This window comes from Pelmatolapia mariae, linkage group LG1 (assembly GCF_036321145.2).
Source record: "Pelmatolapia mariae isolate MD_Pm_ZW linkage group LG1, Pm_UMD_F_2, whole genome shotgun sequence".
Lineage (NCBI taxonomy): Eukaryota > Metazoa > Chordata > Actinopteri > Cichliformes > Cichlidae > Pelmatolapia > Pelmatolapia mariae.
The window spans coordinates 20481886-20508482 of NC_086227.1; the positions used below are offsets into that span (position 1 = coordinate 20481886).

Consider the following 26597-nt stretch of genomic DNA (forward strand, 5'->3'; position numbering starts at 1 on the left):
CATACTGTTATTGTTAAGGTACTAGAACTCATGTTTTAATTCAGGGTCCATCCATCCACGCATGATCTATGCTTGAGCAGCTCTTGTAGGTGTAATGTGTAGGTGGTTTATCGAGGTGAGATTAGGCAGACTTCAGCAGGTAGGTATTTCTATTAAAAAAACACATATGTTTTTGAAAGGAGTCCTGTAGATACCCAATGTCTCAATTAGCATGTCTATCAAAGCCATCATCATCACTTTTTTTTTATCAAACTAATTTTTTTTTTTAAATAAAACTAAGGATATTCCCACTATGCATATATATATATATATATATATATATATATATATATATATATATTTAGTTAGCTTTCCGAGTTGACAAAATAATTGTAATTTAAAAAAATAAAAATAAAAAAACTATAGTTTTTATTTTTTTAAATTTCGTTGACAAATCTACTGTCAAAAAATATTTATCCCCAAAATGCTAACTTTAATAATTTGATTTTAAGTATGTGTTCCGCGTAATTTCTTACATAACTGTAAAATGTAAAATTTAATGGAATATGGTCTAATTAAATGTACATGATTGGTATACAGTCAGTTTATACCCATTACTTTTTTCTTAATGATTCATTATTTGGATACATAAACTGATGATTTTATATATTTCATTTGCATTTCACTCAACATTATTGCTTCATGTTTATGAGGGCAAGAATTATTTATTCATTGTGTTGTTTTAGTTTAATTTTCGTTAACTATAATGCCTAACTTACTTACAAAACAGCTTTAAAAAGTAAAAGTATCTGAACCATAGAAACAAGGTGACAGACAACATACATAACAATATATTCATTTAAAGTTGCCAGTATAACATTAACGGCCTTTCTCGTGTTATTTTTAAGCAGAAAGAGAGGACCAGATTGTTAGATTTTCTTTTGTTTACTGATTGATTTTATTTGTTTATTTATATTTTATTTTATTTTTTGCGTTTGTGTTGCACAGGCGTTCGGTTTGAGCCTTCTGGCGCACGGTAGCAGTGATGTGGCTCTTGGTAAAGTAATCCTCCACGTCACTAGGAAGTAGTGCAGAGCCGAGGGAGAGAGAGCTCGCCTGCGGGAGCTTTTGAGAAATTTTACAGATGTAAATATCTCAAACTGCACATCGAAGGTCACCTAGGAGGATAATAGTCCTGCAGATAGGTAGGTTTTGTGACTTATTTTTAACCAACATGAGTGACATTTGTTTCGCTGTCTGGTGGTAACTCATAAGCTCGCTAGCTAACGTTACTGTCCTCCATTTCATTGCTAACCGGAGCAAAAGCTAAACTCCTGTCAGCTAATTCTTGATAGTCAGCAGTTGGTTCTGTGTTATAACCTAGGAAAACCAGCTTTGGGGACAACTAACTAATAAAAATGAGCAAAACCTTGCTATTTTATCATTTCTGTCTTTACGCGTGTAACGCCATTTAGCATGTTAGAGAGCTTATTAGCTGCGTGTCACTATTTTTTGACTTGTTAGCTTATGCTGTTTTGTGAAGGCAGCCAAGATTTGCCGTAAAAAGCAGCTGAAAACTTTGATCTGACTTTAATTTTGAGAAGTAATTGTCGTTTTCAGGTTTAATCCAGACGTATACTGAACACTAATCACCTGGTTCTCCAGGTTTTAGCTAGTAGTATGTTTTGCAATTCAGTTGTATCTCTATAGCACATTTTAAAGCAACAGAAGTTAACCCAAAGTGCTTTACTGACACACTCATTTGTAATACAGGTCTCCGAGAACCCAACTGAAAACACGGAACTCACAAAAACAGACGACAAAATAAAATTGCAATTAAGAAGAAGCGAGAAACTAAGAATAAAAACATAATTAGATTTCAATATTGGTAAAAACATCCACACACGCACAAAAAGCAATGGAAAACATTTGCAATACGTTTGGCCAAATCATGATGAACGTCAGACTCTACTAAAAGCAGCTGAAATTGGGTATTCCTTAGAGGTTCTTGTCCGGGAAGCCAGACTGCTTCATAGCCTAGGGGCAATATGGTCACAGTCACCGTAAGTTTTTAGGTGAGAAGATGGCAATTGTTGGGAGGATGACCTCAATGACTTGAAGGCAAAATATCACAGATTTAAAAGATCTGTGATATATAGTGCAACTAAATCCACAGAGGGCCTTAAGGAACGTGTAATATAAGTTTAACATTTATCCAAAACTGTACCCAGTGCAGCCGAGTTATTAAGGGAGTGGACTGATGTGCTGTAGCTTCTGAATATCCACAAGAGAAATTCTAGGACAAATTTATCCTACCACAGATAACCATGGAAACGCCATTTGGAAACAGAGGAAAATGTGTACAAAAAGACAACAACTTGATCTGACTAACTCAAACTACTACAGCTTTTGTTTCAGATATAGATCAATTATAAGTATAGGACTTTATCAAATTCTGTGTATAAAATGTACATGCTATATCTCGTGGAAACATGTTGGTGTTCATAGTTAGCATAAACAAAGAGGAAGAACTGGCAAACGTATTCCATGAGATTACGCTAGTTTTGACTTCAATGGCATTTTTGCACCAGTGTAAATGTTTTCTCCATCACTGACGAAATCTGTTCTTTTCCTGTTTTCATAGGTATTATCCAGTGAGCAACATACATTTGGATTCTTCTAATCTGATACAAGCACAGCAGCAAAATGACGGCTGCAGAGAACGTTTGTTACACTCTGATCAATGTTGCCTCTGACTCAGAGCCCCCTTCTGAAGTCAGCCTAAAGGCAGATCTAGGTAACCATTTGCTGTAAAGTTTAATAACTTACCTCAATATACAGTACAAAGGGAAAATAGCCTTTCTCCACTTTTTTCTCCATCTTAATGCATTTGTGATGTATGAGTGTTATTTTTATAGGCCATTATACAATGTCTGGTTTAGGGGAAAAACAGTTCAAATCTCTTTTATAGATTAATTTTGATTCAAAGAAGTATCGTTGATGTATGAAATCAAGCTTTGATCGGGATTGGTTTAACTTTTTTTGCATTAACATGCAAATAAGTCAGTGTCCTTTGGGTGGGAAAAAAAAACCTTACAAAGTCCTTTGAGAGTTTTTGGTGAAGTTTAGTATCAGATGAATTTAATTAGATGAAGACTAGTTTAAATAATAATTGATTGATATGCTAAATATAATAATCTTGCTTTAGAAAAGGGAGAGATCAAGGCCAAGACTGAAGCCTTGAAGAAGGTCATCATCATGATCCTGAATGGCGAGAAGTTGCCGGGACTGCTGATGACTATAATCCGTTTTGTGCTGCCGCTTCAAGACCACACCATCAAGAAGCTGCTGCTGGTTTTCTGGGAGATTGTTCCCAAAACAACTCCTGATGGCAAACTCCTTCAGGAGATGATCCTGGTCTGTGATGCCTACAGAAAGGTAATCTAAGTGATATACTAACAACTGTTATAAACAGTGCATTTTTAAATATACACATCATGTTACACTATTTATTACAGCATAACTATAGCAATGGGGGAAAACTAAAGGTTAAAAAAAATCAGTTCAGTAATTCTAATTTTAAATATTTCTTCTATTTCAGGACCTGCAGCATCCCAATGAGTTCATCCGTGGCTCCACTCTGCGTTTCCTGTGCAAGCTGAAGGAGTCTGAGTTGCTTGAGCCTCTCATGCCAGCGATCCGGGCCTGCCTGGAGCATCGCCACAGTTATGTGCGCCGTAACGCTGTCCTGGCCATTTACACAATCTACAGGTACTAGCTGCTAAATATTACAAAGTAAATTTGAACTGTATTCGTCATGAACAACAACCAGCTCTGTTTGTTTTGTAGGAACTTTGAACATCTCATCCCAGATGCTCCAGAGCTGATCCATGATTTCCTGGTCAATGAGAAAGATGCCAGCTGTAAGAGAAATGCTTTCATGATGCTGATTCATGCAGACCAGGTCTGTAGCATATTGTCTGTTCTTTTCTTACTGTTTCTACTTTTACTGTTAGTCATACAGTATATGTGCCAAAGGTCTATCTAACACCTTGTCATTCATGCATTTATATGTTGCAGGATCGAGCTCTGGACTACCTCAGCACATGTATTGACCAAGTTCACACTTTTGGAGACATCCTCCAGCTGGTTATTGTGGAGCTGATTTACAAAGTGAGTCACAGCTTGTGGTAGTCATATCTAAACCTTTTAGCACAATGGATGATTTCACATCCAAGTTCTTGTTGTTTTTCTTTTTTCCCCTCTGTTAGGTTTGCCATGTTAACCCTTCTGAGCGTGCCCGTTTTATCCGTTGCATTTACAACCTGCTGCAGTCTTCCAGCCCGGCGGTTAAGTATGAGGCTGCTGGCACTCTTGTAACACTCTCCAGCGCTCCCACAGCCATTAAGGTACATCATCAGTGTTTCAGTGGTTGTGTGTATGTCTTATATCATTTATACAGTGCTTTATACATTGTATTACATTTAGATAGATGGATGTCTTTGCTTTATTAAAGCCTGTATGCATTCTGTGCTTTGTTGGACTCTAGGCTGCTGCCCAGTGCTACATTGATTTGATCATCAAGGAGAGCGACAATAATGTGAAACTGATCGTTCTTGATCGTCTCATCGAACTGAAGGAGCATCCCACTCATGAGCGTGTGCTCCAGGTACGTCTCATAATGGCTGTTGTTCGTTTTTCTAGCACTTAATAAATAAAGTTGTTAGTGGCTCTCTCACTACAGAAACCATAAAAGGAAAGGAATGGTACCCAAAAGAAGTCTTTTTGAGATCATAAAATCTATTAGAAAATATATCAAAATTGTTATGTGTCAGTACCAACTGTGTTAAAAATTGGGTCTCACTAATACTTTTTCATCCAGGACCTTGTAATGGACATCCTGCGTGTTCTAAGCACTCCTGACCTGGAAGTCAGAAAGAAGACCTTACAGCTGGCGCTGGACCTTGTTTCATCCCGTAACGTAGAAGAGGTCTGTTGACATTTGCAGCTTTTGTGTATTTTTTTGTCCTTGCATTGACCCCTAGAAAAACTGGAATACAGTGTTAAAGTAGTGACTTCTGTCTGGCTGCTAGTTGGTGATTGTTTTGAAGAAAGAGGTGATCAAAACAAACAACGTAACAGAGCATGAAGACACTGATAAGTACAGGCAGCTCTTGGTGCGCACCCTCCACTCGTGTAGCGTGCGATTTCCTGACATGGCAGCTAATGTCATACCTGTGGTGAGTTTCCTCTTATTTCCTTTTAAGATTCTCGTGATATCTTTAGATTTCTAAATATACATTTTTATCATAAACTGTCTTTAAAATAAAACATTTTCTAAACATTTTCTATATGTTGATGTTTTACAGCTGATGGAATTCCTGAGTGACACTAATGAGGCAGCTGCTGCCGATGTGCTGGAGTTTGTGCGGGAAGCCATTCAGAGGTTTGACAACTTGAGACCCCTGATCATCGAGAAGATGCTGGAAGTCTTTCATGCCATCAAAACTGTCAAGTAAGTAATCCTGATGAGTCTAAAGAGCAGATGAAAGTCAATTCATGGTTAAGAAACCATTATATAGGCTATGCTTGCTAAAGGGAAGTCACTACTTACTCTTTAATTGTGTAGCACTGTGATTGTTTATAAACTTCATCACAATTGTCCTGTTTCAGGATTTACAGGGGGGCACTGTGGATCTTAGGAGAATACTGCAGCACCAAGGAAGACATCCAGAGTGTGATGACAGAAGTTCGCAGGTCCTTGGGAGAGGTATGTTTGTTCATTGTTGTCAGAATTACAAGTAACGCACGCTAATTTGATTAAAACGTTTATAACTGTCTCTCCCTGGGACAGATCCCGATTGTGGAGAATGAGATTAAGAAGGAGACCGGTGAGGTGAAGCCAGAAGATGAAGTGAGCGCAGCTCCAGCTCAGAAACTTGTGACAGAGATGGGCACTTATGTGACACAGAGTGCCCTCAGCTCCTCCAGGCCTTCAAAGAAGGATGAAGACAGGTAACATTCTGGACATCATGGAGGAAAAGCATTTTGCTAACACTGTATACCCTTCATTGTGCTGAATTTTCCATCCACTTCGCTCATTAAGAATTTGTTATTCCAGACCTCCACTCAGAGGCTTCCTAATGGATGGAGACTTCTATGTGGCAGCTTCTTTGGCCACAACGCTAACCAAAGTGGCTTTGCGCTATGTTGCTCTTGTTCAAGATAAAAAGAAGCAAAATGTAAGTTATTCTTCCTTCATTTCAATAAAAGCACTTTTAATAATTTGCCCTACCTTTGCTTCCTCTGACCCCTGCTGTCTTGCTGCCCCCCCTTGCAGTCTTTTGTTGCAGAGGCCATGCTGATCATGGTCACTGTGCTGCACCTGGGTAAGTCCTCTCTGCCCAAGAAGCCAATTACAGACGACGATGTGGATCGCATCTCACTGTGCCTGAAGGTCCTGTCAGAGTGTTCACCACTTATGAATGACATTTTCAACAAGGAGTGTCGCAGATCCCTGTCACACATGCTGGCTGTCAGGCTGGAGGAAGAGAAGCTGTCACAGAAGGTAATGAAAGTTGACGAAACTCACCAACCTTGTTACGCAGAAAATGAGCAAATTTTTGGTGCCAAATTTAATACGAAACCTGTGATATGTTTATAAGCCAACTTTTGTTTTCAAGAGCCTGCACCCTGATAGGTCTAAGTAGGAATGTAGTAATATCACACCCCTAGATGATCATTTGAACATGTTGTGTATATACATAAGATTTTTGGGACCAATGGAAAACTTTTTTTTGTTTGTTTTTTTTTGTTATAGTGCTCCAGTTTCTCTTGACAGCAGCATTGTCTCTTTCTTTGCAGTTTCTCTTAGTTCTGCACAATAACATCTGTTTTTATTCTCTTTCTGTTGAACAACTGTTTCTTATGTCTTTTTTGTAACTTGTTATTTTCACTATACTAAATTACATTATAGATACTTTTGTTGTTGTTCCATTGGGGTAGTTATTACCTCCAAAAATAACCACGTGTTTCTTCTTCTGACTACAGAAAGAGTCTGAGAAACGCAATGTAACGGTCCAGGCCGACGATCCAATATCCTTCATGCAGCTCACGGCCAAAAATGAGATGACTTCCAAGGAGGACCAGTTCCAGCTCAGCCTGCTGGCTGCTATGGGCAACACTCAGAGGAAGGAGGCCGCCGATCCTCTGGCATCGAAACTCAACAAGGTGCACCATACTTAACCCCTAAAAGCCTTTCCATAAAAGGAAACTGGAAATTAATGTGAGAGATAATATTGGAGTACTTAGGAGATAATAGTGCTTTTGAACAGTAAAAGAGGGAAAGGGAATGATTATTGCTGTTTGGGTGCATTTCAAGTTTACGGCTTAGTCTAACTTATTTACTGTTCATATTATTTCATATTATTGGCAACACAGCAGCAAGTGCTGCTGAAGCCCTTGTTGTGCACATGCTTTGCTTTTAATAGGTTGTTAAAAGATAATAAACGAGTGTTTAGGGAGTGTTTGTACTTGGTTGTTTATTAATCATTAAATGAATGCATTTTGTCCAACTTAGGTGACCCAGCTGACGGGCTTCTCAGATCCAGTGTATGCTGAAGCCTACGTTCATGTCAACCAGTATGACATTGTGTTGGATGTGCTGGTGGTCAACCAGACCAGTGATACTCTTCAGAACTGCACACTTGAACTGGCCACTTTAGGTTAGTGTAGTTTTTTCAACCTCTGTGAAAAGATGTTTTTTTCTCTCATTTCAGCCGCACACATTTGGGTTTCTACTATAATGTAATTCAACTTTCTGTCCTGCAGGCGATCTTAAGTTGGTTGAGAAGCCTTCACCTTTAACTCTGGCACCTCATGATTTTGCTAACATCAAGGCCAATGTGAAGGTGGCATCTACTGAGAATGGCATTATATTTGGAAACATCGGTAAAAGAATTTTGTCTATTTTTAGCGTCACATCTCAAGTCACGCCATTTTTTTTTCTATATGCATTTTTTTAAATTAATTGTGGGGATGTCTGGATTCTTCTTTTCAGTCTACGATGTGTCAGGAGCTGCTAGCGACAGAAACTGCGTTGTCCTCAGCGACATTCATATTGACATCATGGACTACATCCAGCCAGCCTCCTGCACTGATGCAGAATTCAGACAGATGTGGGCAGAGTTTGAGTGGGAAAACAAGGTAAACTTAAGGGGTTAAAACACATTCCTGGAAGCTGACTGGTTTTGCAAAAGTTGGACATGTTAAAAGTTTTTTGTTTTTTGTTTTTTTTTCTTTAATGGGTTTAGTTGATGTACATTCAACTAACACTGAGCACTGATTGTCCTTTCTTTATTGTAGGTGACAGTGAACACCAACATCACTGATCTGAACGAGTATCTCCAGCATATCCTCAAGTCCACCAACATGAAGTGTTTGACTCCTGAAAAGGTTGGTATGAGAACATTATGTAAACCACAGACTAAGGAAAGTAAACAAGCTTTTAAATCTTGGCAGCTTTCCCAAATACAAATAACAAAGGTAATTAAAACTTTTGGCACCAGTGCACATCGGAAAGAATCATTAGTGGCCGTATAGCAGGATATTTTCTTGTGCTGACTATATAAAGAATATATGTAAACATAAGACATTCCAGTGCTTCCTTATAAGATGAATGTGCAGATACTGTGATGTTGTTTGTTGTTCTTAACCGACGTTTTTCTCTCATAAACAAGGCTCTGTCTGGCTTCTGTGGCTTCATGGCGGCCAACCTTTATGCTCGTTCTATCTTTGGAGAAGATGCCCTGGCTAATGTCAGCATTGAGAAGCCTTTCCACCTGGGGCCCGATGCACCTGTCAATGGACACATACGCATTAGAGCTAAAAGTCAGGTAGGTCACAGCTGCCACACCGTGAACCCTTAAGAATCTGAGAGGTAAAGGCTGGGTGGACTTTATTTCCCCTCAGTCAAGCAATGCATCCATTTGTAAAAAAAAAAAAAATACATGACTGATTTGATTTGAAATCTGATCAGTTCTGCAAGTATTTGCACAGTGACACAGTTTTTGCCTCTCTAAAGTACCCCAAGTGTTGGCTTTCATCCTTAAATGCATGCATTTAACAAAAAATTTGCATTTATTAATCTCCAAATGCAAATGGATTTCACTGTATTTCAGATATGCTAATGTGTAGCATGTGTCGCAGCTAACCCTCCTTCCTTTGTTCCACAGGGGATGGCCCTGAGTCTGGGTGACAAGATCAACCTCTCCCAAAAAAAGGCTAATGTCTGAAACAGCTGCTGTTCTGTGTCACCTAACTTACTGCTTGATCATTGTCATAGCAGATATGAACTATTATATGGTCGGTTACTTCTGTGCTCTATATTTTTTAACATCACCTCTTTCTGAAAACTACATCTCAGCAATGTGCTTTCCCTGTCCTGTTTCATTTTCAATAAATGTATTGAAATAATGTCCAAAATATGCTCTGTGGTGTTTTCATTGAGTTAAGAGCCTTTTTTTTTTTCTTATTAAAATCTCATTATTTTTAATCAGTGTTTCTTTTCTTTTTCTTTTTTTTTTTCAAAATAGGGCAATTTACAAATGAAACTTAAGACAGTATATGCAAAAGAAAGGAAATTCAAGTTCAATAAGAAAAGGGTAAAAAAAATCCTCTAGTACCACCCACAACCACTAAGGTTCATATTGAATTTGATATTATTAAAGGAATAAGATGGAAAAACATCCAAACTAAACTGATGATCATTAAATAAGTGTTTGTACCCTTTTTGTAGGGTCAGTATAAGGCTTCCTGGGGTGACTGTTGATGAGATTTGGTGCTTTATAAATAAAACGGAATTGAATTGAATTTTGGAGATGGCAGGGCGGAGCAGTGGTTAGTAATAGGTTTGAATCAGCTGGCTAGAGCCTTTCATTGTAAAGTGCCTAGATTCTAAATTGGGCATAGGTGTGAGTGTAACTGGTTGTCTGCTTGTCCCTGTGTCAGATTAGCAACCTGTGCAGGGTGCACCCCACCCACTGTGACAGCTGGGAGCATCTCCAGCACTACGGTAACCCAGAAATTTAGTTGGATTGTATGCCTTCTTTTGGAAAGTATGGAAAGTTGTGCTGTACCTGCCTTAATGTGCATGGCAGTAGATGTTTAGTAATAATCTTTAAAGAAGCTGTTACAATTACCTAAAGGACGTTGTGCCCCAAAGTGAAGAGAGTGTCTAGCTTGTGATTGTAGTTCTGGGATCTAATTGGAATTCCTCAGATTCCTTCTGTAATATCTCCCACAGTGGGGTAACTGATTGGAATTTGTACCGCCAGTACCTCCTAACTGACGACATCACCTTGAAAATGTCTGTCTACATGCATAACCTGGGCAAGAACATAAATTCTTTTAACCTCAGGTAATATATTGCCAAGATTTGAATTGAGCTCTCTGAGCCATCTGCAAGTTTCACTGTCAGCGTGATAATGAGATGGAGATAGATTAGTGCTGGCACAGGCCTCCATATTCCACTCGCCCTCCAGTTTATTATTTATGAGTGATGGGATATTTCTGGGAGTAGGCCAGATTAAAGGGTCACCACCCCAGTCATATATTTACAGTATCTGTAAAAATCTCCCTCCGGGGGTTTTAGATAAAGGCTGAAAGGTGGCTTTGAGGTCAGACCTTCAACTGTGAAAATAAACAGCCAACTCCAACTGCCGTGTGCACTGCACAGACTGTCTGGTTCGGGTATAGTTATTATTATGAGAATCACAGCTACACCTTCTAACACAAGGCATGACTTTGGCATTGTGCTTTTGGGTGATTTTCTTGCTTTGCCACATTAGTATGTAGACACAAAGTGCTCATGCTAAACACAGGATCACTGTCACAATTCCTCCAAATTTTAAGAAGGCTTGGGTGATATAATATTTTGTATTGTATTTTAAAACCACTTGGGTACGACTGAAACTTTGACAGCATGTAAATCATTCCGAGGGAGTTTTTTGACGCCCCGCGTTTTCTCTTTTTGGACACCGGGTGGCGCCACGGGTCCCAAAGCCATGTGGTGTTTTATGTTTTGTTTTTGTTGTTGTTGTTTTAATGCAGTTAAACATTGGATTTATCACGACGTGAGACACGATTGACGCGCTGACAACACAAGTCGGGACATTTGCGCAATGAAATAAAAGGTTGCAATTTAGACGAACTGGTATGAGTCCATTTCAACAAGGGGAAAAAACAAAAAGAAAACAAACACAAATCACAGTCCACCACTTTCAATTTCCACCTGCGTGATGAGTTATGACGCCGCATATGAAGTGCACACATGTGCGCATTTTATCTTAAATTGCGGAGCAGCAGCAGGCGTGTGTGCAGCGTGCAGAAGTACTCCTGCAAACATCACTTTTACTGCATTTCCTCCTTTTGCTTTATCTGCCCACAAAACCTATTTTCCCCCACTGTGCTGGAAAGGGTTTTTTTTTTTATTTAAATAATTGAATATTAAAATAAGTGATTTTTTCTAAGTAAATCTATCTAAACTTGGATGTAGCGCACAGCACAAACAAAATGTTTAAATCCCACTAAGCTGTGGAAATATTGTAGATAACATGTCAAGAAACGTCACCCTGAGTTTTTTTTACAATTTTTATTTTTTTATTAATTGGACTGAAAAGTAAAGAAACTAGTAACTTCCAGCATGTTTAAACCATATTTACGTTGCGACGACGACGGCCACGGGGCGCGTTATCACTGCGTAATTGGCTGTAATTACAGCGAGCAGACAGCGCAGAGCCATTTGAGGACAGGAATGTGACTGCAGGGTGCATGATATTAGTGTCAGGGCAGAGCTGCAGAGTGGGTTGAGGTCTACTTGCGTCGGTGTGTGTGTGTGTGCAGGAGGGTGTTGAAGCAGTTTGCAGACTGCCTCTAGAAACAGCCCCTAGCGTCAGACATCAGTATTAGCCTGGCTGATTACTCTTAACTATCGTACCAGCATCTTGAACGGTGCAGTGTTGGCGAGCCCGAAACGCGGTCAGGCGTATGGACAGGCGGTGGTAGCTCCGATCGGGATCCCTCTTCGTTTACATCCCTACAACTAAATAAAAAAAGAAAGGGGGGGCTGCTGCACAAGGCGAGACTGTTTCGGCACGTAGCTGGCTTCTGTATCTGCGTTCCGGTGCCTCCAACTACGAGGGCCTCTTCAGTTTACAGGGGGAAAAGTGGGTGTTTGCTGCTTCACTGGTGTTTCGGCAGCGGCAGCGGCGGCGGTGTCCTCGATGGCAGGCTGGAAGGACGGCTCGGTGCAGGACAAGTATCGCCTGGTTGTGGTCGGAGGAGGTGGCGTCGGGAAATCAGCCCTGACTATCCAGTTTATTCAGGTCAGTAGCGGTAAACCTTGCAGTTGAAGCGAATGTAAGCCTCGCTCTGATTTCCACGCTCGCCCGAAAAAACACGGCCAAACAAGGAGGGAGAGGCCGGACACCGGTATCCGTCCGTAAACGGACACCGGGGTCTGTTTTTCCTCACTACTTTGCCGAGGCCTGCGACTGTCGGACGGATGGCGAGGTTTTAGTGCGAGATATGGAGAATTAAACGTCTGTCACTTTAACGCGACGATTTCCGAGAGGACCACTTCCACTTTGCAGTTTGTACAGCCGCTAGTCATAAGAGAAAGGAAAGTGGGTCTTTGGAGCTTAAAGAGTTGTCCTATTTTCTTTTACCTAAGTTTCCCTGCAAAGTAAAGCAGCGGATTTAGAGTTCGTGCTAAGTTGTTAGAAGTCCTGTGATTTTCTTTGAGAGGGGGTGCACTGGCCCACCAAGCCACACAATGTAATACTTCAAATAGAAGGATGTAAAAGCTGTACAAAGTTGGTACATTGGTGTCTCTCTGTGTCACTCTCAAGAGGAAAAAGTGCGTTTGAGTTCTTTTTAAGTGCCACCAAAACGGATCCTCCAGATCTCACTGGAAATATGTGAACTAGACAGAGAAAATCCGTTCAGGTTGGGTGACTGTAAAATAAGCAGCAGCTGCACAAAATGTCCATTGAGAGATGATTAACTTTTGTGCTCTGATGCAGAGTCTCGCCAAGTCTGCTGGTTAACCATGTTTCGAGCCGAAACCAAAGGCAAGCAAGCGCACTAATATAGATAATCTATAGAAATGAAAGGTTGCTTCCACCACTCTTAATCAGTTTTACAGCAGCCTGCTTGAAGAAAACTTGCTGGGTGTCACATGTAAAAGGCATGTAAACAGTTTACCTCCCTGTAATGCCTGGTTGCATTCCAGCACAGTGCAGACACTGCTCTGACCTTCCAGGCTTTCATAATCGCCATTTAGGAGAGGGCCCAAACACACACACACACACTGTAAGAAAGAGATGACATTCTTTGCCCTTTGCCTTGTGTGTGTGTGTGTGTCCCCACCATGGTGTCACTGTGTTACTGATGCTTGCTCTGGATTGCAGGAGACAAGACAGGCAGGCAGCTGCGTGTCTCCACACTGACAGACAATAGTTGGGGGGGGGGGGTGGATTGTGAAGCTTGTGAGCAAATGTGTGTGTTGGGTGGGTGGGGGAGAGTTGTATCCTAATGAGGGTTCAAAAAGCTCATTAACTGCATACTGAGTAGGAAGGGATCAGATAGACCTGAACTGGGTGGAAACACTTGAGATGTTATGGTAACACCACTGGAATAACGCTGATAATGTCATTGTGAATTTTCTTATTTGTAGTTTTGCTTGTCATATGTAATAAAAACGTGCTTCATATGTGCACGAGGTGGACCTGGATTTAGTAATAAAGCTTTCTCTAAGGTCTCGCAGACTCATTTTCAAATCAGCTAACTGACTGCTGACTGAGGATTTTGCTTGGATGTCCCCTTTTATATGTATTTTGTACTCAGCAGCTCCCTCAGTTAATCACCGCGTGTGTTTTTCTTACTGCCGGCTTGCATGTCTTGTGCCGTGATGGTGATAGAAATAGTAGGTGGAGAACTGACAAACTCTTCAGAGGTTTCAAGAAGTCGCCTGCTGTGCTGTGTTGGGGTGGACCTGACAGCTGGTTGTGAAGTTGAGGTGATACTCAGAACTATGCTGAGTGTTGTGAGTTTGAGGGTGTGTGTGTGTGGTGGTGGGGTGGGGGTGGAAGGGTCGGAGGGTGTCTGAGTCAGCCTGGATGGGTTAATGGTCACGGACCATGTGGAATTTGGCCCTTTGGCAGAGGAAGTCCCTCTACTGCTGCTCTTAGGACCTCCTAGTTCTGTATGGAAAAACATGACCTGCTTCCTGAATCACTGGAACTCTGTGCGCGTGTGCGTTTGTGTGTGTGTGTGTTAGTTGTCACTTTGACTAGTACTAATTTTAGTTTTATGTGTTTTGCCAAAAACATAAAATACTCGATGATGTGACTGCAAGTGTCTCAAGTCTCAATATATCCCAAATACCCTTCTTTGGTTAGATTTCTCTTTAGCAAACGCTCTTTTTCCACTAATAGATTTTTCCTACATTGCTCATTAATGTGCTTTTAATCACCTTTATGGTATGAAATATTGCTCATAGTTTTAGCCTCAGCTGCTGGTGAAACAGGTTAACGTCATTTATTATCTTGTCAGTAACCCTCTGAGGTCAGAGTCGTCATCAGTGACAACTCCAACCCTAACCCTGACCCACATCCTGTACTATCAGAACTTTTTGTTCTACGGTTTCAAAAAACAATTGTTCCCTCAAGTGTTTGGAATTGGGGAACAAAAAAAAAAGTTTGGATTTCTTCAGGAAAGTGCGGTGGGTTATGGTTAGGATTGGGGGTCATCACAGATTAAGACTGTGACTAGAAGATCTACTTCTAATAAACCAGTAACAATGAGATATTTAAGGTATTTTGTTATCATATATTTAGATCATCCTCTTGTGGCATCACACTTTAGAATTTTGTTTGTGTGCTGAAATGTTTATAGTTGTTGTTCGTGTGTTGGGGTGGCTGTGGGTGACCACAATGCACCAGCACAGTAGGCATTTTAAAAAGCACTTCGTCAATGTGGCCAGTCATCTGATGCCAACTTTTTTATCTATTCCGTGAGCACATTTTAATCACTTGCTAGTCCTAAGGTGTATTAGCTAATGTTGATCTTGAGGTTCCTGAGCAGCTAAAATAAAAGACTTTTTGGGACTTTTTTGGGAGTCAGAACATGAAAGATGATGTCGCTAGCAATAACAAAGAGTGGCAGGTCCCTGGCTGCTGGCCACCCTAATGCCAAGGATTCGACTCAAGTTGAAATAGCGTTAGGATGACATAACATTGAGTCATCTGACAAAAGTTGTTCAACACTGCGTGTTGTTTAATGTGACGTCTGCGGGGCAGGAAACATCCCAAGTAAGGGAAAAGATGACTCACGTTAGCCATGTGAGCACTGCATGTGGGTTGCGTCTGTGCCTTTTTTTAAAAATCCCTGAAATAATGGTATATTAGAAACCCTTCTCAATTTACTCTGGGTTACCAGAGAAGCCGCCAGCATGAGACAGCTCTAGAGATGTTGAGGTGAAGCGTGGTGTTGCTTTCTCACATGCTTGCTAATATTAGCATGGTGGCAGCCCCTGGCCATGGAGATTCATAAATGAGAGCAAAACATCCTGATTGATCAAGTCCAGACAGATTAGCTGAGGATTTTTGTAGACCTCAGCTGGATTTACAGCTAAAGCACGTGTTCTCCCAGTTTCTCTAATATACACCCTCATTACATGCATCTCTCATAAATTCTAAAATGGATTTGATTAGTCAGATATGAAAACTTTCAGGAGACATGTTGCCAAAAGTAGCAGCTCAGTAGAAAAAGAAAGGCTGGATTATGAGGGCAGCAGCCCTGGTTGAGCATGTGGAGGCAGGATATGGCCGTAATAGTAGTGTTTGAGTAGAAATGTGGAGCGTGCCGTTTCAGAAACAGCCACAGGTGTCTGGGCAATGGCTTTGCAGCAATGTTTTGGTGAATGTGTGTTTGATGTCTAGTTTTGAGAGATTGTTTTATGTATTTCCACACAGTGCATGCTCTCAGCCCATTTTTAAATACGGGCGGTTTGTAGCTTTTTGTCTGGCTTAGTCATATGCCAAATACCATACCAATGAGTGCAAACAGCTCCATTCACTGGATATTCTGACTGGTGTTTTTTCTTTTATAAGGAAGTTTATGTCTTTTCGTTATGTCTCGTGCAAGCTGAGGATTATATTTGCCTTCAGATGCAGACACGGACACCTGCAGACACCAGACGAGTAGTTATTTCTGTCTGCTTTTTCAAAGACCGCTTGAAATTTGCCTAATAAACTCCACTCGGCTTTGCTTTTATGAACTTTGGGATGGCTCCATAGGAAGAGTCGGTCATCTACCAATTGAAAAATCGATAGGTCAGCAGTTTGATACCCGGCTGCTCCAGTCTAGACATTGCGGTATCTATAGGCAATAAAGTGCTGTATATGTGCATGATTGCATTGGCTTGTGGTAAAAAGTTCTTTGAGTGCTTAATTAAAGTAAAAAAGCGCTTTATACAGGGAAAGTATAACATTCTCCTAAAACTGACCAGTATAACAGTAAACTCATTTTAAGTGTAGGATGTGGCAGATGTGTGTGTGGGGGTAGGTGAGGAGAATAACTGTTTGTTTAACACTATTGAGTGGTCACACCTTGGCTTCTCACAGAGTAGAGCCTCAGCGAGAGCAAATAAGCCCCTCAGTAACTTTCACCATAGACTCAATATTGAGTCATCTTATGTCACCCATTGGTTTGAGATGGCGTTTTGGCCATTGGAGTCTCCATTTCGGAGCCTGAAGTGGACATATTAATGGAAGAAGATTGTGATAACTTGCTAGCTTGGTTAGCAAAGCTAGAGGTGGGAATTACTAAAACCTGCCATAAGAATGTTGCAACCTGTTCAGTCTCCTTGCAATCAAAAGTAGTCATGAGTGTCCAACACGCAGAAGGTGTGGGCAACCGTTTAGTCACTACAAGATGGAATTGTTTCTCCAGCCTCCGGAGGATGCCTCTTATTTTTAAAACAAAGTCGAAATGTGTATAAAATATTAGCAAAAGAAAATTTATCAGAAAATTATGGACTTCAAATTTCACACGGCACTATCCCTCAGAAGTTTAATTGTAAACAATTGCCGTAGACCTACTGTTTTTGCGAGAGGTTTCACGGCCTGTTTGTCTATGAATCATCAATCAAACAGACAATATTTGTGTTGCGTAAACAGCAGGCGGTGTGCACTCTATATCATAGCTAGCTGGAAAGAAAAAAAAATAATAGTGGGTAGTTGTCATTCTGGTGGCTTACTGAGAGTCAGATTACTATAAGCGCTCAGTGCTACACTCACATCAATACCTGTTTCATGTTTATGAGTTCCAGTAAGATTTAGACTGCTGGGTTTAAAGCAACAGTTTCCTTTCCACCTTCTCTGCTGTATTTGAATCTTTTGGTGCTATGTTATTCTCAGTCTTTATCACTTTTCCACTCAAATTCTCTGTTAACACTTTCCACTTGCTTGGGGTCATTCTGTAAAGATGGCAGATTTCATGTTTTTTAAGGACAGTGGAGCAATTCTAATATGGCAACATAGCCAGATGTGCTCAGGTTCTTCCAGTGTAACTTCATCCACTGCCCCTTGCTGATCTTAAGTGGTCAATTTGTATTCTGCACTGCCGCTCTCCTTCACTCATGTGAAAACAATATGCAAGTCTACATACTTAATTATACGTCTTAATGTATCTCACTTCAGTGAATATTAAACTCTATCCAGATATAACCTGTAAGGCATACAGTTAATTCATAAATGCTTTTTTTTTAATGTGACCAGCCAAGTATGAATTCAGCAAATCATGTCATTTGTGCCTTTGTAACGCTGCAAGAACACAAGTTGTAGTGTATAGAGAAAACATAACTGTACACATGAATGCCAGAGGTTCTTTGACACAGAGAAACATCAGTTGTTGTTGCAGTGCACTGTTGTACGTCAGTACCTGCTGGATCGGCATATGTTTACTGATGCTCACCGATGGCTGAGCGTCAAGCTGCAAATTTGTGCTGTCCGATTTGTCTTTGTGTCATAGGCTGCTATGAGTATTTCAACATCAAGATCCCCTAAGTAAGACTTTTTAAATGCAGGGGATGAACGCAATCCCATTGCTGAGGTAATTTAGCTGTATCTGGCAAAATGCCTAGCAACACACCAAAGGAATGTACATGAGAAGAAGTTCAGGATCCATAAAGACACTCCCATCCATCTGGGAAAGCTCAAGAGACTAGTAGGTCATCCCCTTTGCTCCACGCTAATGAGAACCTAATGACTATCCAGGGAGGAAGACCACTGTTAATCAGCAAAAATTAAATGGGCATCACAGTCATTAATGCATTGTGCAAAACAATAGGAGTAACCTCTATTTTTGCACTTATACACGTTGTACTTTTGTTTTATGGTCAGGAAAGATCTGTTGTCAGTTACAATAACAATAACAGGAGTACATTTACATACATGGGTCACACTCATAGTTTACAGCCACTTCAGTTTTCTCTAGCTCAGGTTTTTGTGGCCTTTATCTTTTTAACGCATGCTGGCTGGAACCCACGTCCTCATGTTCCATGCCCACAGTTCCACACATCGATATACCCGAACAATGGGCATCACTTATCTTCAGTGGAAAGTGCGCTTCCTCATTCTGCATGCTTCTTCTGTATATAGTATGTGTTTGTTATAAAGTGCTTCTCTGTTCTCGTTGATTGTGTGACATCGAATTACTGCTCAGTCAAAGAAGAACTTTGTCTCAGGGCCGCACATATGATGCGAGTTCAAGAAAAGTGCTAGCATTCTCTTACCTAACCGAGATCAGTCACACCCTGAGTCATTTGTTGCCTTGAATGTGAGAGTAACGGAGTAAATCTGCGTGAGAAGCGCTGCAGAAGGTCTCAGTAAAACGAAATCAACAGAATATATAAGATTGTGCCGATAACGTGGGAAAAAGCGTTGCGTCAGTGATCGAATCTTTATTAAGCGGTTCCATGTATCTATTTGGAAGTACCTGTTTTGCACACAGTTTTTAGTTGGAGGCAAAGGTGTGATTTAAAATGTTCCACAAAAGGCAACACAGATTTGAGATCAGATAACACAGTTCTTCTTTCTGTCTCCCTCAGTATGTCTCTCTCTGTAGCAGCAACAAGCAAGAACCATACATAAATCCCATTAATGTAGAAACTAACAAAAGAGCTATATATACATACATACAAGATTTTTAAAATGATATTGGAAAAGAGAAATTATGGGGGAATTAGTCATAAACTCCAACAATGTAATTCATAAAATAGCATGCAATTACTGTTATGGTCAAATTAGAAAAACAGCAGTTGGAGACTGCAGCATGACCAAAATTATTGTGACCGTATGCAGTGGATACTGCCTCTGATATGGTCACTTCAGAGTTCAGCAGTTACCATCTTATTACCTTTAAGATGGACTCAGTCTTCTCTCAGTTTGTGATTGAATGAGGTCAAGTTGACAATTATATGCAGTCTGTTTGTGATAATATAAAGATTAACGTCAATTTGATTGAATTTTATATGCAAAATCACAACAACAGACGCCTCAGTTTGCTTTATATTGTAAGGTAAACCCCAACAATCAGACAAACCCTATGAGCAATGACTTGGTGACAGTGGGAAGGAAAAACTAGGAAGAAACTTCTGGCAGAAACAAGTTCAGGGAAGGGCAGCCATCTGACACGACAGATTCAGGTTGAGGGGAGAAAGACAGGACAAAGCTGCAACTAACTGTGAATGATTGTGATAAAAATGCAAAAGTCGCAAATTTGTTGCCATCTGCGTACAGGGAAAGCTACATTAAAAGTAACTACTTCCATTCAGAGTCCAGCCAGAACCATATAAATTTAAAACAGAAATTACTTGACTGGAAGTGATTTAAGAATGGCAGTTTAACTATAAAATGACATAGGCACCCAGAAACCTTGATTTAGGTATGGGCATACAGATAGAATGCAACCAGGTTGCCACCAGCTGAGTCGAGTCCCCAGTTGCAAAGAGATGCATTGCAGATGAGTTTCACTCATCAGCACAGACTGACTCAGGCTCGTTGCAAATTGTTGGCAAGTTTGATAATGGTTGCTGTCAATCCAAGAGGAACCATGATTGTTTGGAAACATTTTGCCCATCTGACCTCTGGGCAACCAGTTTGCCGCTGTAACTACTTGCAGCTGGTTGCTGAATGTGAAAAACTGAATGTAATCACTGAGCAACTGCCAATTTTTCCTACTCACAAGGATGTTACTGCCCTGTCACACAGACTTGGAGAACGATTAGTGACACCTGGTCACCACAGGTCACTAGAGAAAAGTTGCTGACCACTTTGGTTGGTTGCTGGTAGTGGCCGGCTAAAAAAGGATTTATGATGCTGGACCAAAAACCACCTTGCAATTGCTTTTGTTGCTAGCAAATTGCCAAGGTTTTCCGTAGTTTGTGACTTATCTGCTGGTGGCATAACTGTGGAAAACAGAGTGTTCAACTTCAAAGTAAAAGTTGTGCTGTTTGAAATGTGTTGGCTGAAGCTTTTACTTTGAAGGCAAACATTCCGGTTTGTGTCACACTTTTCCAAGGTTTACTTCTGCTCAGTGGTTAGTTGCCAAGTGTTTCCAAACAAATTGCTGGTTTCCATGCAAACTACAGGTGACCAATTGCCAACCAGCTGTTGACTTCACATTTTTCCCCAGCAGTTAGAGGTTGCCAGGGGGTCGCTGACTTGTCTCTTACCATAAAGACACACTTGAGTTTGCGCCACTGTCCTGATGTCTAGTCTGTTACCTCCACCACTACAGTCAGGGCAACATCTATTATGAATATCTTCAAGAATTTAAAAAGTACTGGACGACAAACCAGCTTTCAAGTGCATGATGATTTCATGGTTAAAAAAAGGATAATTTGCTGTTTTGAATGGCGATAATTACACTATATAGTGACAAATAGTCCGAAAATGCAGCATAATGTTCAAAAATGTCAAGGAGGGTAGGACGAAGCAGGTGACAGCTATGATTACTGTTGACTAATGATTACTAATAATGATAACAAGTAGGAGTTAGAAAAAACGTCAGCGTAATATGCAGGATGTAAATATGAAATCAGAACAAAGTTTGGCTGAACAAAGTAACTGCTCCATGCAGAATGCATTATTAGTATTTCCACTGTCTGTAGGCCGGGCATCAAGCTGGCGTAGGACGTGTGCAACGAGCCATTCACACATCATCACCGTCAGCAGTGCCATAAATGATAGTCATTTAAAAACAGCTAATGTTGGTATGTTGGCAACCATGTCCACCCCCATGGACTTTGCGAGTAAACGCTCGGAACATTGTCTCAGATTTCACCTCAAAGCTACGTTTCCTTTGTTATGCTTACAGTTTTAATGCCGAGAGATCTGGCAAACAGAACCCACCTGCAGCCTTATGTCAAGTTTGTAATGGTGACAAAAAGGCTCGTGTGTCTAAGTTTTGCTCGGGTTGATTCTAGTTTTGTTCATTTTCAAACTGTATTCAGTTGTTTACTTCCTTGATTTATTACCATTTTTAAAATTGCATTTGCGTTTGTCATATTGATTGAAAAGCTGCATCGTTTCCAGGTTTTATTTCTACAGTACTGAAGATCATTAAGACAAGATTCATTCTTAACTTTATATTAACAGAATTTTTCCTTATTGTTCATGCAATGTAATATCATTGTATAAAGCCAACAAGTGACGGATATGATGTGGAACTAGAAATCGCAGTTTTCTTTTTCAGTTTGGTCCAAACCTAAATTTTCTACAGAACATGCAGTTATCCATGTATATTTTGTTGGATGTCCTTCTAATAGCGGAAAAAAATGGAAATATACTCCCTTGTTTTCTAGTCGAAGCCCCTCACATAGTCAGACAGACAGAGAGGACGGCGGGTTCGCCCGTGTTGTTTTTGGCTATTGTTCTGTATTCACACATCTGTCTGTTTCAGAATAACTACTCACAGTATCAGGTCTCACATCTCAGAGTCATATAACAACAACTCTGGCTATGGGAAACCGACATGCAGGCTGCTTATTTTAGCATCCCACTCCACCACACCTTTTAACATTTAGCATTTCAAAGGTATGTCATCTTTTTTATGATAGGCTTATATTTATTAATGGTGCTACAGATGATTCTGCTGACTTTTAAATAGTAAGGAGTGTTGATTTCATTATTGGCGTGACTAGTTACACGGCTAATTGAAGCGTCTTTTGTTGTTTGCCAAAAGTGGGGGGACATTTTTCTGAACCTTAGTCAACAGAGCGCTCTGAATGGTTCTTTTTATGTCCGTGTGCTTGTCGCTGATGCCGTGCTCTGAACTGCCTGCCAGGCAGCTGGTGGACATTTGGCACATCTCGAGCAGACAGTGTCCAGAAGCCTGTGGGGCACCTGCTGTCCATCAGGGGGAGGTGAGGCACGCAATGAGACAACCCCTCAACAGGTGACGGTATAGCACTACTCACTGTCCAAATGTGTCTGCGACAATGGCCAATTGGGCCTCGTGTTCTTTCTCCCACTGATAAAATGCAAGTGGGCGATCAGAGAGCGTCAGGTATGCGCGTAGATACACTCAGGAATATCTGAATTTGGTCGGCGACGCAGCTGTTGTGTGACTACTGCGCTGATCTGACACACAGCAACTGTATGCGACTGTGTGCGCGGCACCAGTTGGTGTCGACTAACCCGAATTTTTATTTGGCACACACCAGTGCGCACAAAGTCAACAGCTGTGTAAAAAAAGTGTGTTTAGTATGTCTAACCAAAACATTGTCGTCTCACAGCCAAGCCTCTTTGGACTTTAGTTAACGAATGTGACACTCTGCCCCCTGCACACAAAAAAGACAACCGCCGTTTCGATTTTAATGATGGCACTTTGAAATATACAGTGTCAGTTGAAAAAAAAAATCACTGTGGGAGGAGTTACCAACATAAATTACTAAAAAGGTGCAGAATTCATAATTGTGCCTTCATAAAACACTGTTTTCTAATAGCATGGTGATGCTGTGACTTCTGTGCTGCCCCTGTGATTATGGTTATAGGCAAGCATGCATATGTCGTGGTCACACTGCTTCACATTTTGCCCCCTTTTACCTATATATATATAAAAATAAAAAGTTATTGTCAGATACACAATTGTTGATTCTGACACGGTGGTTAGGGCGACAAGATCAACAGAAAGGAACCGGGAGAAGGTGAAGCGCAGATCCATTAGGACTTATTTATAAGAAGGTGCCTGTTGGAGTAATAACTTTTCTGCTGCCTGTGATGTAGGGCTGCTGGTTTAAAAGCACACGGCACTAATGCTGCGGCGTCCGACATGATGCCAGTCAGTGGACCCATTTCCTGTGACATATCACCCCATGCTAGGAATTATGGTCTGCAGTAGAGCACACCATTGCAGAAATACACACTCAGCGCTTGTCCCAGTAGGGAGAAAAGGGAGAAGATGATAACACACACACACACTCAGATGCAGTACAGTTAAGGGTTTTAGAGGTATCTGCCTTGTTTTAAAGCAGATAATAAGAGACAAATGTTTATTGTAGCATCGTGTGTCAGCTATAAGCATTCAGTTATAAATAAAACTACGGCCTGTGTATTTTACATCGCTGATCAGCGTTACCATTATTTGGTCAGTCATACGGTTTTCCTGAGAACCATAGACTGCGAGACACACTCCACTGAATGACTTTGTGTGGGGTTTCTGAAAGTCACACAGTAGTTTCTCTGTCCTCGTAGCCACTGCGGTAGCTGGTGTCCTCTCACTGAGTTGTCACAGTGCCGCTTTGTCGATGAGCACGCGCGCAGCGCTACTTCTGCACAAACACAAGCAGAGGAAGAAGAATTGAATAAAGCCCAGAGTGAAGCAAGAACATATGTAAACATGGAGCTGTATTACATGTCGGGTAACCAGCAAGGCTCACGCTCAGTGTATCATTTTGTCATTTAATGCATGATGTCAAGCACATTTATGTCAGCACCTTTGTTATTTCACCTGTAAATGATCAGATCTTTCCAGTTTCGTTTGTAAGTTTTGAGGCAGCCTCACATGGGTCTAGTTTTTCCCCCAACCTCCACAGAAGAAGACATTAAGGAAGAAATGCCAAAACAGTCAAAGGGGCTCACTGTGTCTTTTTTAGATATTTTTCGGTTGAGCCTTTTATTTTCTGTTCCCTCCAGCAAAACAGCAAAAAGCCGAAAAGAGAAAACCGGCATCGATAAACCCATCAGTGACTTTAGGGTTTAGGGTTGGCTTAATGCAGAGGGAGAAGGAACATTAGTGAGCTCGCACGATCACCTAGAACGTCTCTGAACGACACACGCGTCTGCTTATGATTCAAGAGAATTGGCTTATGAAACTGAGATAAAGAAACAGTGTGCTGTGTAGCCACTATAGAGCAAGTAGGTGGCTTTGTGCCAAGTGATCTGGTAGAAAAAAGGCCTTTAAATGGCACCTCTTTGATTCTGCGCCTTTGAGCGGGTTCAAAAGTGTTCAGTCCGGCGCGCATTGATATTTAGCAGAGTGATTGAAGTCTTAATGCCAGGGAGGTTAGAGGAGAGCAGGGGGTTGACTGCACCAGGAGTTGGCCTACTTGGTGGGACATTTATCCTGTGCTTTATTCTCTGCATGGGTGCTGTCCCCATATCTAAAGCCATGAGCGCAGGCTGGCCATTCAGCTCGCATAGCCTACGTGACTTGTTTTATCCTAACAATGCGTCCGGAATAGTTGTAGTAAATCAATGTAGCGTTCATTTATGCCTCATTAATGGCTACTTGGATGAAAATAGTCATTGTTGGGCGATAACAACAAGAATTAGTTAAGAAGGAGTCAAACAGTGCGAATAACCCAAGCGGGGAAAGAAAATCAACGAACATGTCAAAGTAAAAATAATTGTACTTATTGAAAATGTAGGAGGTCGAACCAAAATGTTGGGTTGTAGTGACTTCAACTAGTTCTCTGAAAATAAAATCAGTGTTTTATGTTTTATTTTACTTTCTTATGTTTGCTCCTTAATTGTGAGGACTTTGTGGATATCTTTGCTGTGGAGTGTGTGGCCATTGGGAAATTATAATAGGTATTAAGTTGCACATATAAGTTGTAGAGTTAATATTTGCAAGGGACTGTTTTGACCTCGTTAAATAACACTACTATTGTACTTTTGTGGGAAAGTTGGGACTTCAATATCACAGTACTGAATTAATAAAGGCATTTTCATAAAATAATTAAATTATAGTTTAAAATGAATGCTTCTGCCAGAAGTTTCCTCCTGTTAAAAGGAAGTTTTTCCTTCCTACTCTTGTCAAGTGCTTGCTGATAGGGGTCGTCTAACTGTTGGGGTTTTCTCTGTATTATCGTAGGGTCTTTACCTTTAAATATAAAGTGCCTTGAGGCGAACACACACACGCTCAAATATAGGAATAATAATAATAGTAATCAAATATTATAGGAGGGCCGCAGAACCAAGGCTATAAAAGACTTTACAGTGCATGAAAAAGATTAAAGAGGAACTTGTTTGGAGTTTTGAAAAAGAAGAACAAGAGATACACTCACCTACATCTTTACTAAAATAATAAGTGCATGAGTCTGCCACCACCCATATAAAACTGTCATGCATCAGTGCAACAACATTACTAGCTTTCCCAGCTCGAGTGATGATTGTTCAAGGTCATGGGTCAGGACAGTCACCACTTTTGCCATTAGACAACTGTAGCGTGAGTCATCTGTAAATTTCTATGTTGTGTCATGTTTCTCTCTTAGAATATTTCTGATCTAATTATAAAAGAACCACCATTAAAGACTAAATCAATGTTATGTGCTTTATTTTAAACAATTTTGACCTTACGTTTTATCGTTCTTGCCATCATTTCAGTTGCCTATGGGGAAAAAAAAGATGGCCGCCCCTCCCTGAGCCTGGTTCTGCTGGAGGTTTCTTCCTGTTAAAAGGGAGTTTTTCCTTCCCACTGTCGCCAAAGTGCTTGCTCATAGGGGCTCATATGATTGTTGGGTTTTCTCTGTATGTATTATTGTAGGGTCTACCTTACAATATAAGGCGCCTTGAGGCGACTGTTGTCGTGATTTGTATAAATAAAATAAATAAAATTGAATTGAAGTGAATCTGAATTTCCAGTAAGGTCACAGTGCTGGATAGATGTGTGTGTTATGTCGAGGGTTTGTCTGTTGGGGTGGGGTTTCGCTAGCCTGCTGGCATTTAAGGACAAGGCAATGATTAAAGGAAAAAGGCTATTGATCTGTTGCGCATTAGGAGGAAGAGCGCTTGTAGGAGTGATGTGCAGGGGTTCATTTAATTCGGCATCATGCCAACGTTTGGCGCCTGTACCCAGACCGCATTCTCCAACTGTAAACATTCAATGAAAGTCACATTACTATGGATGCTTATTTGGCTTGCTTTATAGCAGGGGTGTAGGGCTTTTTGGAAATGACCAGCACTGGGTTTTTTGTTTTTTTAAATTTTCGAGTATTTCTCTGCAGCATTGTTTACGGTCTTAAAGCTTTCCCAGCTATAACAGAATGCTCC

At 40.7% G+C, this 26597-nt stretch overlaps 2 protein-coding genes across 2 annotated transcripts in view; both read left to right on the forward strand.

Annotated features, from left to right (window-relative positions):
- Positions 1-1049: 1049 nt before the first annotated feature.
- Positions 1050-9457, forward strand: copb1 (COPI coat complex subunit beta 1). The gene is made up of 22 exons (XM_063475142.1): positions 1050-1184; positions 2624-2776; positions 3188-3417; positions 3581-3750; positions 3829-3943; positions 4060-4152; positions 4251-4388; positions 4529-4648; positions 4862-4969; positions 5073-5219; positions 5349-5494; positions 5653-5749; positions 5834-5994; positions 6101-6221; positions 6320-6547; positions 7030-7209; positions 7559-7703; positions 7810-7929; positions 8039-8184; positions 8344-8433; positions 8718-8873; positions 9213-9457. The coding sequence occupies exons 2-22, from the start codon at positions 2686-2688 to the stop codon at positions 9270-9272; spliced, it is 2862 nt and encodes a 953-aa protein (XP_063331212.1). The 5' UTR covers positions 1050-1184; positions 2624-2685; the 3' UTR covers positions 9273-9457.
- A 2388-nt stretch (positions 9458-11845) lies between these two features.
- rras2 (RAS related 2) overlaps positions 11846-26597 on the forward strand; it is a 28924-nt gene continuing 14172 nt past the window's right edge. The window contains exon 1 of the mRNA XM_063475153.1: positions 11846-12362. Coding sequence (XP_063331223.1) covers positions 12261-12362 — 102 coding nt within the window. The 5' untranslated portion in view covers positions 11846-12260. The remainder of the gene's footprint in view (positions 12363-26597) is intronic.